This window comes from Crassostrea angulata, chromosome 5 (assembly GCF_025612915.1).
Source record: "Crassostrea angulata isolate pt1a10 chromosome 5, ASM2561291v2, whole genome shotgun sequence".
Lineage (NCBI taxonomy): Eukaryota > Metazoa > Mollusca > Bivalvia > Ostreida > Ostreidae > Magallana > Magallana angulata.
Genome location: NC_069115.1, coordinates 52,132,758 through 52,149,505, shown reverse-complemented (window position 1 = coordinate 52,149,505; position 16,748 = coordinate 52,132,758). Strand labels below are relative to the sequence as shown.

At 32.1% G+C, this 16,748-nt stretch overlaps 1 protein-coding gene across 2 annotated transcripts; it reads left to right on the top strand.

Moving 5' to 3' along the window:
* The first annotated feature begins 6,512 nt into the window (after positions 1 to 6,512).
* On the top strand, positions 6,513 to 14,749 carry LOC128184218 (carboxylesterase 1C-like). 2 transcript variants are annotated; one of them, XM_052853594.1, is made up of 3 exons: positions 6,513 to 6,682; positions 10,609 to 12,170; positions 14,156 to 14,749. In XM_052853594.1, the coding sequence occupies exons 2-3, from the start codon at positions 10,618 to 10,620 to the stop codon at positions 14,388 to 14,390; spliced, it is 1,788 nt and encodes a 595-aa protein (XP_052709554.1). In that variant the 5' UTR covers positions 6,513 to 6,682; positions 10,609 to 10,617; the 3' UTR covers positions 14,391 to 14,749. The 2 variants fall into 2 exon arrangements, with proteins under 2 accessions (XP_052709554.1, XP_052709555.1); XM_052853595.1 differs by lacking the exon at positions 6,513 to 6,682 and adding an exon at positions 7,477 to 7,819.
* The last annotated feature ends 1,999 nt before the right edge of the window (positions 14,750 to 16,748 follow it).

Below are 16,748 nucleotides of genomic sequence, written 5' to 3'. Positions count from 1 at the left end.
GGTAAACAGACCCTGGTGATGAGCACAAAGACACATTGACCCTCGGGATAAGTATTGAGACCCTGGTGTCCTGGTGATTGGTATACTGAATCTGGTTATGCGTATACAGACCCTGTTGATACGTTTACCGACTCTGGTAGTACTTACTCTGACCCTGGTAATATGTATTCTGACCCTGGTGATGGGTATACAGACCCAGGTGATGGACACAGAGACCTTGGTGAGGGGTTATGGATAGAGCTACATGGGGTCGGTGTTCTGACCACCCTTACCCCTCCCCTACCCCCCCCCCCCCCCAACCCCCCTGAAAAAAAGAAAAACAAAATAAATTATCCCTTTCCTCCTAACCTTGATTTTTTTAATATTGAATTTAAACGTAGGTGTTTATAGAACCTGGTGAATGGTATATTGTATGAGATACAGTAATATTGGTTTATGTATAAACCCAATTCTTTTTTACTGGTATATGTAAGGAAACCGTGATATTTTGTTCAGGCAGGTGGCATCGTAAACAAGTGAAAAGAGGGGGTTGGGATGGGAGAATCGCCAAACAATTCTTGACATGCAAAAAAAAAAGTCTTTAAAAAATTCGAAAATCGTACACCGTGGGGGTAGCCATAGAAATGCTAAGTTTACCTGAAACTTAAATTTCACTGTTTATTTCCTCCCAGTCACTTTCAATTTTTTACATGCTCCGAAAATTCTAGGAAAGGGGGAGCAATTGCATGGGGACAGGCCTCTCCCTGTCACCCCCACCAACCCACTCGTTTTAAGCTACGTGGCTATTGTTTTCCTGTAACATTGCCTTTATTGTCCTCGCAAATATTTAATTATCTTTTTTTAGTGTAAACCAAAGGTACATAACATTCCTATCACTTTTAATGACTATATGATATAAAAGTCGCGGTTTTTTTTGGCACCTATCATCAGTTCGAAGTTTCTCCAAGAAGCAATCGAATTTCCTTCCAAACGTTTACCAATCCCGATGGAAAGTTGGTTCACGCATGCGCACATCCTGGTTATAATGCCTGGCTATGTCATATAAAATATCATATTTATATTTTTCAAGTGTCCTTTACTGTAATAACATTACAAATCAATTTTGAAACCTATGGCCCAATTATTTCATAAAAAATGAGCGACACAAAATAAGCGTGTCCTACAGCATAACCGAAAAACGGTATTTGCTGTAATAATTTAAACATGTGCTGTGCATGAAAAATAAAACCCAGTGGTTTTGAAATGTTGTTTTGAAGTGTAGAAATTGGAAATAATATAATTAAAAGCAAAAAGGCACCATTCTTTAAATATTATGAGGTGATGATTTCGGTCGGAGCGTGCATATCAAATCTATCATAACTTCAAGCTTTATTGGATTTGAACACGCTCCGACCAAAATAAATAGGAATAATGAACATAAACCTGCCCATGCAAGCGTTTAAAGATATCCTATTCATCGGTAAATTTTAAAATAGTTTAAAAAGAAATCTGACTGTAACAAAATAATTACGGATACATCTTTCTAAATTTACAATATTTAAAATAACTAGATACGTCAAAACATCAGACCTATATCAATCATTTTTGCTGTAAAATTGAATATATTTTGTATAGCTTTGTAAGGAAATTTCCCTAGAGTTGACCTCGTGACGTCACTGAAGCCTTGTTATCGCCTAATTTCATTTTCTCTTGAATAGATTTCTAAAAGAGGTAAAAATAGGCACTTTGAAGCGGCGTAACTTCATTATTTTTGCATCGATATCGATGCGGTTTTTGCATTAAATTTTGGTAAATAAATTCTATGACACAAGTTCGACATGGGCTGGGCTGCATGTACCCTTTTATAAATCAGCATGCTCAATAAATAATAGCATTGACTAAACAATTTTTTGGAATTTTGCGCAGAAACCCGTATATCTGTATATCCTGCACAATATTTTTAGTGAAAATGCGTTGCTACATATATAGCAGTTCTTAAATATTTTGTTTCTATCTATGTAGGAAATCTAGCAAAGCCAATAAAGTAAGGTGTCTTTTGAAATTGTTACATCTGTTACCATGGTTACAGCAACAGCTGTGACAATATGTTCCTCCACTTTTGTTCTTACGCCAGTTTACTTCATTTACCATTTCGCCGTTTCGTCGTACGCCGATATGGGACAAATGAAGTCCGCCCCGTTTAATTTGTTCCCGAAAACATGAAATTTGTTATTACAAATTGGGTGAAAATATGTTATAACTGATTTGAAAAAAACGAAATTACGAATTAAAACTTTGAAATAACGAATTCAAGAATTCGTTATTTCAAATTTAATTTGTTAAAACAGATTTAAAAATTTGAAATAACGAATTCAGCGAATTTGTTATAACGGTTTAAATTCGTTATAACGAATTCCTAAAATTTGTTATTACAAATTTAATTCGTTATAACGGATTCAACGATTCGTTATAACGATTTAAATTCGTTTTAACAAATTCAAGAATTCGTTATATCAAATTCAAAAATATTTTTTGATAGGTCCTAAATAGGCTTCCGTAGGAAACAAATATTCTTTAATATTTACATTCAGTGTATATTTCCTCTTGTGTTTGCATTGGAAATCTGCGAAGTCCAATTTATAAATATATACATAATAAATACACTTGGCTAATTCATGTGCACAAACACGTGTTTTGAGTATATTTATTTTGTAAATTTAATTGCAACTTTCAATATTACATAACCAATTTTATATGTCTTTTTGGCAAATAGTCATTAAATTATATTTACTCCTTAATAAACAAATATTATTCTCTACAAAGTTTCTGGCACTTTATTTTTAGCCACAGAAGCGAACTAACTGACATGTAAATATGGCTGTTACATGTATGTTTCATATCCCTGACTGAGAGCTTATATAATATCTTTACAGCGACAATTCACATATAAATCATACAAATATACATCAGTATGAATATACACATAAGCACTGAATGCTTGTTTTTAGATGTCGTCGGTCCTAGGACACACCAAGCGGTGCAGATAAATTACATACCGCGCTAACGCGCTATATTCAATTTGTCTGCACCGCTTGTTCTGTAACACACCAAGCGGTGCAGACAAATTATCAAGGCAAAATAGCCTACCGCGCTAATACGCGGTATTCAATTTGTCTGCACCGCTTGGTATGATACAGGACCGACGACATCCAAAAATAAGCATTCAATGCTGAAATAAGATTGGCAAAAAACTTTATTTCGTTAAAACCTTTGCCCATTCATATATCCGACACAAATTTAAACTTGTATCGATCATAGTTTCTGTACTGATATGTTTAAAACAAAGTACATTACATATGTTACATGTATAGATAACTAAATACGAACGAACGCAGAAGATAAAGAATGCGCTTAAGCTATACACAAACAAATGAGATTGACTATATTCCAAAACTTTTCCGTTCTCGGAAGTCTTAAATAAAAATGGCTGACATTATTAATACATCCTCTCCTCCCACAAAATCCCCAACACCCCCCCCCCTCAAGTTTGTATTATTTCAAAACCTTTATCTAAAACCGGACAGTTGGTTCATTCATATTCCCTTTCTTTCATATGTTGTCAAGAAAATCGTGAACCAATTCAAAGAAAATCAAAACAACGTTACAGTACCCTCGTTTCTTTCCGGCGCAAATTGAAATGGGTTCAACAAAGACTTCGTGATCGGTGATAATACAGGTTTTTTGAAAGCTAACCATTAGGTTTTATATAAACTACAGTGGTTGTTTAAATATCCATATGAAGAAAGGCCGTATAAGCCTTTTAGCTTTTCAAGTGAAACATTACTCCGATAACACATATTTATACGAAAAGATTTCCAGATTAAAGTACCTAACGAACGGTATTATGATCAAAATACTATTATAAGAAAATGTATTTAGAAAAAAGAGCATCTTAAAATTCTTTATAAATTAAGAGATACGGTAAATATGCAAAGTTTGATAAATTAGTTCGCATGTTTAACACATGAGAGTTCATCTTTAACTCTGAGTATCGTATGCAAAATAAAAGCAAATCAAATAATTCAGTTTTGAAAAGTTTAGCAAGCACTCAATGAATTTGACATCATTTCTGTTTTTCTGTCTTCCAAAATAAAAAACAACCGGTTGAATTTAGTCGCTCCGAAATATATATAAAATTAGGACAATATTCAGACAAATCTTAGAAACAAACGTTAATCATTGACGGCAAAATCGTCATTTGGTTATTTTGAAATACTTTTTAAAAAAGGTATATATTTATATGTTCCGACAATCTCTATTAAAAACTCTTCCGATTTTGCACTTTAACTGATGTTTATTGTCCTTGAAAGCTCAAGCTATACAGAAATGAGAAATACTAGTCAAAGAAGATATTTCGCAAGCGTTTTACCGTATAATCTAGCTATTTAAGCCGTCTCGGGCACGTTTTATGTGTGTGAGTATATATGTGGGGTGAATCGGAGAGGGGGGGGGTGCTTTAAAAAAAGCATAAGAATCAACTTTTAAAATTCTTATTTGATTGGCTTTGTTTTTCAATACGTAGATTTCAGAAAAATGTCTGTTTCGCAAAAACAGGTGAAGGGGTGGTGGGGAAGGGGGTTGCGAATGCTATTTATAAAACAGGCGGGTTTTTTTAATCAAAGTAACGCACGCTTTCAGTCACAGTTTGGATCAAAACACATGGTCGAGGAAATTATGTACAGCAAACGAGTTTGCAATAGACAAAAAAGTGCCATAAAGAGAAATGTTTGTCGTTTGCCTCGAATCATACTCCAAACTTCAAGTATAAGTATTCATTATGATTTTATATTGAGTTATGTAATAAGTTAATGCTTCCACAAAATAACATAATTAAAATCAAAATTTATATGAATCAATATTTTGAGAAAAATATTGTTCAATATTATTTCCATTGAGTGTTTATTCAAGAAATAAAAAAAAATTCTTTGATTTTTATAAGGCGATCAAAAATGTATTGTATATACATGACAAAGAACATTTTTAGTTTTAACTCTGACAAAAACACTGAAAATTGAATAAAACTTACTATCTAAAAACATGATAACATGTATGTATAAAACGACCATTGATGTATGCTAAGTATGTCTTAATTAGTGTTTATCTACATGACTCATTGCCTGTTTTTGCAAGAACGAAAACTGTACATGTCACCTTGTAATCGGGGTTTGTGCCTCTCAAAAGATTGTATTTCTTACTTTAAATATCCTTGTCAACTCTTGATGCTAGCTTTCTCTTTAGTTATGCGACTGATTTAGCTACTTTATACTAAGGCCCAGGAACTATGTTTGTTAAGGAAGGAGTCTTTTCTGGTTTTCGACTTGACAAATGTAAATTTGATTAATTGTTCATTAAATCAAGATGAAAGGAAATTAAAATAGTATATTTTTCTTTCTTTTTTACTATCATACAACTTGGCATAGAAAAATATAATCAATGTTTAGAATGGAACAAGGACTATATTTTTGGCGTAATATTGGCGTAGGAAAATATCACATGTTGCGCAATTCAGAATTGCTGCAAATTATATTTATATAATGAGTCTGTTTTAGCATTTTAAAAACAATAACAATAATGTTGGATTTTTTTTACTAATGTGAACTAATAATATGATACTTGGGTTTCAGATAATGTTTTTAAAATATGATTTGCCTATCAAATAACATTTTATAAGCTTTTTAAAGCGCCCATTCTATACATTGATTTTTGTGAAAAAATCACTAAAATCAGTTTTTCTCTCTTATTAAACGGTCAATATATTAGCTTTTCTGTCAATTTATATTTTTATATAAAGTCTTCATAATACATAAAAATTAGACATATTTTATTATTGGAAGCATAAAAAAATAATCAAAATTTCTTCAAAATTTAAGAAAATTAGAGGAAATGCGGGCTAAGCAATATCAATTTTAGTATAAATATTTATTCCAATTTAGTAGTATAAGCTGATAGACACTATCATGGTCTATGATTTCATTGAAGATTTGAATCTTCAAATCTTAAACAAATGTCTACAGAACTATAAAGAGCTACACCTATTTTTATCAATCTTTACGTTGAGGAAAAAGGTAGTGACCTTGACCTGACCTTTATCCGAAAACAAAAAGGTCAAATTTAATTAAACTGATAGAATCATTAAGTAATATGATCCGTTTGACTGTGTCAAAATCTCATGCATTTCTTATTATAAGAAGTATGTTTGATAATGAAAAGACTCCTTCCTTAAACAATAACTTTTGATAAAAAATCACTCCTAAAGCACAAATTGATTTTTCATAAACCATGTCTACGCCATTTTTTCTTTTCAGGTATCTTTGTTCACCTTTAAACAGTGTGTTAATATATAGAACGATGCCATATAAGGCACAGGTGTTTTTTACTTGTGTGCATCGATCCAAAGAAATGCCAAACAGGGCACATTTATTTCTTACTTTTGCCATCGTTCATTCCAAATAAGAAACGTATGGTTTGACTAAATATGGCATTCAGTTAAAATACAGTATTGTTACAACGTTTACGAGTCTCTCAATAAACCCTGACACACTTTCTTGTTTATAATAAAATGCTATATAGTTCTGTGTAATGTATTTAAAGTTCAGATACGAATATATTGAAGTAGAGGATGTTCTGGAATCAGAGGAAATAGGTATGTGGAATGTTAATCAGTATCTTCTTTTTTAATTTTAAAAAATACGGAAAAAATCAATAGAATAAATTTGCAAAGTTTAAATTTCCAATTCGGTATGCTAATATTTTTGCTGTAATTCCCAATGCAAAATGAACGAACGTTTTGAGAATTCTAATGATTCCTGGTGTTTGGCTTTACATTTGGTTATTGTATACAATATTTCATGCTACAAAGTATTCTCTATAAATTGATTCGTCTAGAATTTAAATACATACTGTAAAGTTATTAAGCAACACAGGCGTGCATAAACTGGCATTTTTGTGTCATTACTAACAAAACAAACATCTAAGAAAATCAAGTCATGAAGTGGTTGAGTTAAAAAAAATATTGCAACCATCAAACATAGTCCCGGGATTATATCCCAAGCTAGTCCTTTTTATTGGAGCCTCATACCTCTTTATTAGGCATATTGCATTTTTTGTTTAGAATGAACATCAATTAGATTGTGAATATCTTTAAAATAATCATCTGTTGACAAACTCTGATATTATTATACGAGTGAGTCCTTGTTTGTTCGTTAGCTTTATGCACTATTTACCATACAGAAATAACAATCGATATCAGAAAGGACAATTCAGCACAATTTAAAACAAATATTCAAGCGACACTTATACAGTAATCTAGAACTAGCACAAAGTCAATGAAAAGTTACAATGTCGCATTAACAACTGTTAATAAAATGGCCTTCCAAAATCAATCACTTGCATTTAACTCCGTGTAGATTTCGTATTGTAATTGGGGATTTACGGCCATCTTGTGCAGATGTGGACCAAAAATGTAACCATGTTTTGAACTCACTAGTTTATGCCAAAGACTGAACAAAGCGTGTTGAGCAGAAACAAGCCAGTTCAAAAAATGTTTACATTTTAGTCCTCAAATGTACAAGATGGTCACACATTCCCCTTAAATGCCGACTTCGCTCTCCTGATCAGAGGGCTGTGATTACAAGCGCTTGCACAAAGTTTTACACGAGTGCTGTCCTGTTGCATTGACCTCAATTAGCAGCAAGGAAAACGTATCAGCTATGTTGAGAACTCGTGTGTTAAGGAAGCGGTTACCTGAAATTTTCGTCTGCTACTTGTTAGAGAATAAAACGTGAGTTAACCAAATAAACAGATCCAATTATGTGTTGTAATTTTGAGTGTACAGGATAAGTTTTACCCGTTAGTTCAAGTGTTTTAACTTTAATTAATGGGAAAATGATGTTTTATGGCAAATCTAAAAATGACATAAATTTGATTCCTATTTAACTTTTATTTTTCTTCGACAAAACAGTTATAGGAAAACACAAAGATTAACACAAATCGCCATAATTTGGTATTTGCAATGAAGTTTAAACACTTTTTGTGTGAAAATCATATAAAGTACAATACTTATAAATATTTTTTGAATTATAAAATAGGTAACAAGGATAACTCATGTTACAAATATGTAAATATTCATTTTTGTATTTTTAAAATCATGAAATATATCAGTTGCGAAGAGAGTGTCTGATCATGGAGTCATTTAAATTCAAAAGTTTTCTTGTTATATAATATCTTTTGTTTAATTTATTTTACCTCTATTTATACAAGTGTTTGGCAACTTGCTGCTATCACTACTCTGTCGTTAAAAGTTGCTCTGCTTTAATTGAGTAAAAATACCCCTTATTATCTCTTTAAAGTTCTAACATTAATTTCTGACTAAAATTATTCACAAGATGTTACACTTTTTAATTACTAAAAACTTCATGAATTTTATCAAAAGCCATCAAAAATAGCCATTACCCTTTTAAAAATAGTAAAAGGTGCATTGTACTTAATCTTGATCAGAAACTGTCCATTGGTTTCTAAATAATCAAACTTATTTAATTTGTTACAGTTTGTATCCACAGGCGAAAGGACAAAAATACCCTGATTGGTTACATTGCGATATTTGATTACTATCATCATGCAGCTATGATGACGACAGAATGAAATGTATATGGGTTGAAATCTTGATCCTTACTTTTAGGCAAAATAAGTTTTAAATAATACAAGTGTAATAGCATTTTTAAAAATGTGATGTATTTATATATGAACCTTTCAGGCTTGGGGCAAATTACATTGTAAAGTAATGCATTACATTACCATTACTTCATGAATTTGGGCATTAAATTACCATTACCATTACTTGATTTTCTTGAAGTAATGCATTACATTACCATTACATGAGTAAAGTAATGCATTACCATTACCATTACTTTTTTTTAAAAAGTAAAGCTAATAAAGAGTTTTTGCAAATATTTCAAATATACAACACTCTTTAACATACTCAGTATCAGGTTCAAATTCAATGAATAAACAAGAGTCATTCTTTATTTGCTCAATATATAATCATATTGTGGCAATATGAACAACATATTACATAAGTAAAATGATATTTATAGACATTTGGCATGATACAATATCAGATATGAAATAGAGACACAGGATAACATGCGTAACAAAAAACAATTTATGAAATAATGTTGCGGTTTTTAAAAGCTAAATATAGATATATCCCCAGATTACACAAATCTTTATAATTTTGGACACTTTATTTTATTAATTTATAAACAGATGATTTTTCCCAGTTATATTTCTTAATATTTTTTAATCGTATTTCTTTTTACGGAAGACACTTTAAGACAAAAGATTGCTGTTGCACTTATGATCGAAGTTTCAAAGGGTTCATCTTTTAAATGCATCCATCTTCCGGGCTATACTAAATAAATGTTTTGCAGGAGCAGTCAAAGCTTGAGCTGGAAAATACTGTTTGACGATCTTTATCTTAGGATATATTAAGTGCAATAATAGATTAAATACATAAATCTTGTATTTTCTATCAGTCCAAACTAATGTACAGTGTAATTAATATACAAGAGAGAGAGAGAGAGAGAGAGAGAGAGAGAGAGAGAGAGAGAGAGAGAAAATAAGTAAGATTATTTTCAAATGGGTTATAATATTGGAAGTGATATTGATTTTCATCATGGATGGAGAGTGCATTCATTTTGCTTTTAAAGGTGCATGTCTGTCTCCTATTCTATTGTGACATAGCGAAGGGAAGGGGATTGGGGTGTTTAGCACTTCTTATAACAATAGATTGTTTTGATACTTAGATTATCCTGGGGGCATAGTGTATTGTTGACACATTTCTTATTGAAGTGCAAACTAATTGGAGTAAATTGTTTAAATGATTAAAAACTCTTAATACCAACACTCTTATAAATGTTATGAAATTGTGCTGTTATCTTTAGTAATATAAACAATTCAAAAAAAGTTTTAAAAAACCTTTTTTAATAAAACATGTACAATTAGAACATTTTTTTCTTAATTAGAATTATTTCTTTCTTCTTTAAAAATAAATTTAATCAAATTCAATTTCAACTATTCATTTATTCATCACATTTTCTTAAAGTGAACATGCATAAATATGCATAGTAGTGCAAAGTAATGCCATGTAATGCCAGCATTACACTAGATTTTGGAAAGTAATGCATTACATTAGCATTACACATTACTAGCATTACTTTGAAAACATGTAATGCATTGCAATGCATTACCATTACATTTAGCAATACCCCATGCCTGGAACCTTTTGCAACATCATATAATTATACAGATCTCTTTACTAAGATATGGTGTAATTATATCAGAAATCTCTCGGATCAAAAAACAATATTGAAGAAATAATTACAAATAACAGAATAACATATACATAGCGGTAGCAACAATGCAATATCATATTTTAAAGGTTTTTTTCCAAAATTCTCAGCAGGTTTTAATTAATCAAAATAGAAATTTGATGTACATGTATCAATACTCCTTCACAGGCTTTTGTAAAAATTGGCCTTACAGTTATTGTGTTGTAAATATTTTTTTCAGACGTACAAAATGAGAAAGGATCCGATTTCGCTCATAGCACTTATTACATTTCTTTTGGTTAGAGGAACACGTACTTTAAATATCACAGACGTCAAAACCCCATCAGGGTGGGTGAGGGGCTATGAAGAAAACTACGAAAGTGGACAAGTATACAGATTCATCAAAATTCCATACGCTGAGCCTCCAATAGGAGAATTACGCTTTCAAAAAACAAGACCAATCAGAGAATGGATAGACATGAAAGGAATAAGAGATATAAATGGTCCTCAGTGTCCTCAGGTAATAAGTCCAACTCCGGGATTTGATACATTACAAAACGACGAAGATTGTCTGTATCTCAATGTCTATGTGCCTGGAAAAATTTCAAAGGACAATCAATTATCAGTAATGGTTTGGATTCATGGCGGTGGATTTGTCTTTGGTGGAGCAAGTCAGTACAAACCTCAGAAAATTGTTTTGGGAGGTAATGTCATTGTTGTAACCATTAACTATAGATTAGGACTTTTCGGATTTTTGAACTTACATGACCCTTTGGCGCCCGGAAATTATGGTCTCTGGGATCAAGTTGAAGCACTTCGCTGGATTCAGAAAAATATTGCAGCTTTTGGGGGAAATCCTAAATCGATAACAATATTTGGACAGTCGGCAGGTGGAATGAGTGTAAGTCTTCTAGCGCTGATTCACTCTAATGATGGACTCTTTCAAAGAGCTATTTCCCAAAGTGGAGCGGTTTCTTTCTTTGCAATAGCAGGGAAAATAGCTGAGGAAAAAACAAATGAAGTATTGTTGAAGAATACGAATTGTAAACGAGAAAGAGTATCAGAAACGTTGTCCTGTCTTCAAAACCTACCAGCAGAAAATATAACAGAAGCAGTTACTTTAACAGAGTTTGTAAACCCGGATAATATTACAGCCGAGATAGGAAGCATGACTCCAACTGTCGATGGCTATTTGATTAAGACAGATTTGGCATACCCTGAGAATTGGGACGGTAGAATCTATCAATTCTTTAGGAGCATTGATTTTATGTCTGGTACAACGGATGGTGAAGGAAACGTAGGGTTTTTTAATATACCTCAAAATGTGTTAACAAAATTAAATGTCAGCGCAACCGAGGCTGTCCCTAAAAGCGTTTTATGTCAAGTTTTGGCTCCCATGTTCGTTCAAACAGGTGCTGGTAACATTCCCTCTCTGACGCAAGAAATATGTGACTATTACACAGCTGAAGACGTTGATGAACAGAGTAACAAAGTGTTCGAGTTTTATGGTGACTCGTGGTTTATTGCTCCGAGCAACATCATGTTATCCATTCACGCAAACAACAAGGAAAATACCAAGACCTTCCAGTATCTTTTTACCCAACCCTCTCCATTTCCTCTCCTTCCAAGAGAACTTCTTCCGTCTTGGTTAAAGGGGGCAGGACACGGAGATGAATTACATCTATTGTTTATCATTTCACGGGATCACATTCCAGAGGAGAAATTGAAAACAATAGATCTTGCTGCTGTGGACAGGTTGTCAATGGATTTTATTCAGTATTGGACTAATTTTGCCAAGTTTGGGTAAGTATATCTGCATAGCTTGTATAACAAATGGTTTAACATATATGGCAAAACTTGACTGCAGTTAACTTTTTCTGAATTCATTTTGTTTTATGGAATAAAAGCTATAAATATCCTGAATATAAAAGTTTACCTGCACATTTTGCCTTAATCATTTGATGCCTATTAATTTCTCTCAGTAGAGCTTAAAAGAAATTGTACGACTGTGTTCCGTTCGCAATTTACCAAATTCCTTGGCTTATAGGGTATCAATGAATTTGCCTTAGGTTTTAGTGGAGAAAAGATTTGAAAGCTATTTATGTTTATACAGTACTTAAAGCTGACATGAATTCATAAATACGCATTATTTCCCTTTTATCTCCGACTACTGCCATATTAGTTGTCGATTTCTATTGTTCTGTTCATCGCTAATCACCCCCTATATAAGGCCGAGAGCCCTCGTCATGCTTCACCGCATTCAGGACTTTCATACACCCGAACACGTTACCTTGGACAAAAAGACTTGTAAAAACGCGTTTTGAACAAAAATAATATGACAACCACTGCACTGGCAATATATATCCAATAAATGACGAAACAATACAGACTGAAATCCAGGCGCAGATACTTCAAAAATTCCTCGATAATTGTAGACTGTTTTCCTGTGGATGTTATAACATTGCACATGCGCAAACCACTAACTGTGGCAGATCGAGCTATGTCAATTATCGCATGGATTTCATAAACGGGGAGTTTTTGCAGGAACGGATGGAAACGTTGTTACTTTCTTGGATTTACTATCATTTAGCTACTGTGTTGGATGTAGTGTCACCGGGGTTTTCAAGAAGATGCAGACGTTATGCACTCTGTATGAACGACACACGTGTTCGATATGGATGCGAAGTAAGGCAGCACTGTCTGTGCAAGATACGGATATCTTGGAATCCTTTCAAAGAATAAATATATATTGTATTTCATTGATTGCTGTTTTATTTATTCTTTATTACTACATTTTACTACAATGTATAGTTCATGCATTTAGAAGTCCGTGCAACGTGAATGCCTCGATCGGAAAGCAACCGACCGTAACTTTCTCAACCGGTATATACCACAGTATATACCAAATGCTTTTATGAATTCATGTCAGCTTTAACGAGCACTGACATTAGTCGCATACAAATATACTATCCAGGTTTTACAGGAGTCGTTTTGAAACACGTGTACATTAATCTACTGTAGGATAATCCAGGATATGACATTTAAGTACTTATTGAATTTAAATTATATTGCACAAATACTATAACATACCTCTTTGCTTGGATTGTTATATTTTTAGATGAAACTCAGTTGCATATAATTAGCAAACAAACAAAATTCCTCCACTTGCTATCAGGAAAGGGGGGGGTCTTAAAATCTTGATGTATAATTTCTTTTAAAAAGATATTCAAAATATAAATTAATACAGATGAATGTAAAAAATGATAATAATCCAAGATCTACTTATTTTAATGTTTTTGAAAAAAAAATATCATCTGTATTTTTTTCTTTCATTTTTCATAAAAAAGTTAGATTTTCAAATCTATTAATGGAAAAAAATTAAAGTTTCTTTCAATATTTCGAGATCTTTTCAAGATAACGGAGCTAAAATGAATGTCGCACGTGGTATAATGTACTTTGAAAGTCCCCATACTGTGGTGTTTGTGTTCGTACAGAGGTTAAGTATTGGACTCCCTCCCCCTCCCTTAAAAATTCACTGGCTTGCTAGATCGGAGTAAAAGTTTAAATATTAGTAATGGTTCAAACTTCACTATAAGAAGTATGGGGAAGGCAATACGCATCGGAGTTTTTTTGTGTAAAACTTACTAGTTTCACTGAGATGCAAAACAATACATAGTGTAAGAATATATGATATTTTTTTATTTTTGTAAGGTCGTAAGCAATATTCAATTTGTTGCAGCTCTTTATTTAACCACTTTTTAAAACCATTTTTTATTTCATTTATGCAGAGATCCAAACTCCAACGGACTTCCTGAGTGGCCTTCGTACGATAATTCAGAAGAACAGTATGTTATCATTGGCGCCAACATTACGAAAGGAAGGCATCTAAAATCTGGAGCAACGAAAATATTGAATAAGATATTGAATGCAGGAAGCAAACAACTTTCACATTCTCAAAAGTTATCTCCGTTTATCCATATAAGTGTACTTTTTCTCCTTTTGTCTTTTGTTTTTCACCTGTAAACATTTTGATTATAAAAACGCCTTTTTCTCTGCTGAAGATATAAAAGGAAACATTAGATTTTAATCTGTCACGCAATGCCCAACCGATCCAACAAATGTATATATTTCGTAAATATTAGATTCAATATCTTCATTTAATATGAATTATATTTTTTGTTTTGTAGAAGACAGATAAATAATAATAATTTTATAATTATCTAATAGCCAACATGAAGTTTATTTTTATCAATAAGTAATTAACAATGTAATAAAGCTATGTTTTAACATTGGTTGAAACGCCAAATGTGATTGATATTTCTGCCAAAGTGAATATGTACATTAATGTATATATAGCATGTATTATAGTAAATAAAACATTTTTTGCATTTCTTTCCTTTAATTATAATTAACGAGGTTTGTTACTTATTTGTTTTGGAAATTTAAGTAAAAATCTGATATTAATCAATGATAGGTTCGGGAATTAATGAAAACCCAGAGGATTTGATAAAAAGTAATAAGAAAAAAAATATTGATACTTGTGACATCAAAGGTATTTATTACATTAATACATTCCCAATAAATTATTTACTGGATACTCTAATATCGCTTTACTAGATTAAGACCCTTGAAGAAGAATACCATAAACAACCCAACAAGTCAGTAGCCAGTAATTGACGCTCACATTATATTCAAGATGGATTATGGATACGGTACACATTCAAATAATGGTACAACTTTGGAATCTTTTCTTCTTTACAGTTGTTCAGTCAATATAAATTCTTACTTAAGTTTTTAATCATAACCACAGTAAAACGAGGATTGATGGAAATAATTGAAACATTAACTCTTATTCTCTTCGGAAATAAGGATAAACCCTCGATTTTTAGCAGAATAAAAAGTACGATGAATTTTATTTATAAATTTTTTTTAAATCAGTGACATCTTTAGATCATCACTGGTAAGCTGGTAAACTCAATTGCTAATGTCCATTGATCAGAGGCGTGTTCCTCAGAGCGAGCGTTCGCCAAAAGTTTCTTCTATATATCAAGCACATGAAAACCGAATGGGAAAAACATTTATTGATCAGTTTTTGGTTGTATATAAAGAAACAAGCATTTATATTTTCTCTCTATTCTTCATTTATGTGAACAAAATTTGATTTATTGCTACTAAAACATCTAGTTACCGAGAAACGTTTCTTACAGCCAGACTATACATATTATAGAACTGTTGACAATGTAAAAAGTATTTATTTTTTAGTTTTTTTTTTTAACAAGTGAATAAAAACATATAAACTGAAATTCTTAGCCCTTTCTCGTCCTCAACTTTTTTTTTAAGCAGTTGCTTTTGAGTTAAAAGGTCTTCCGAGATTCTTACCGATACCAAATTGATATAAACTCGCTGTGCTGCATTGAGGTCAAAACTTAGAATGCCGTCATTTTCAGATTTCTTTTGATTGACAACTGTTCTCCTACTATCTCCGTAATTCAACCCCTGCACCAGTGAAACTTTCATGAAAGTTAGTTAAACAAAGTACACAATTAGCATATGTCATTTGATTTCTTTTAGTATTGTAATATGTCTACAGGTTCTTTGTAAAAGTAGAATTGTTGTTATTTCTGATTTTATAGAGTATATTAATCTTTTAAATATGACAAATAGAAATAAAACAAAATAATCAAATTTCTAAGCTTATATGTATGATTTTTAAGTAAATGATAATTTATTGCTTAACACCTTATATCTAAACATTTAAGGTAAGTTGTGACCACCAGTCTCCTAAAGATCAATTTCCTCGTTACATGTAAATATAATGCAATCAATTAAAGGCAGTGAATAGTAACTCCTCTCATATATCGTAAGCTAATGCACGTAAATTTATTAAAGGAATAAATCATTAAATTGTGGTTGCCATGGTATCGTACAGCATCGATAGCAATTATCGTTTAGTTGTGAGAGGCCGAATTATTTACATCTTGCTTATTAACAATTTGTAAATAAATCCGTGTGGTTGAAGAAATAAATGTCTAATCATATAATTTTTCTGTATTGTTTGCAATAACTGCAACAAGGAAATCAAATAAAGATGTCTTAAACCGTGAATATAAGTGAGTATGGTTGCAATGAAAAATGACAGTTACAAACTGTCAACCATCTCAAAAATTCATAAAACGAAATACAAATTCCAAGCAGAGCAACACTGACCTCCAAAAAGATAGAGGTATGATCAGGTGCTAAGGAGGAATACGTATTTTCTGCTGACCGGTCTCACCTGCCGTGTGAACTTTGTCGTAATCAATTATGGTGTAACAATTAGTAGGAAAAACTTCAGTCAGCATGCGACCCAGTGGAAGATTGTATTTGCTGACAAGGTCGTTG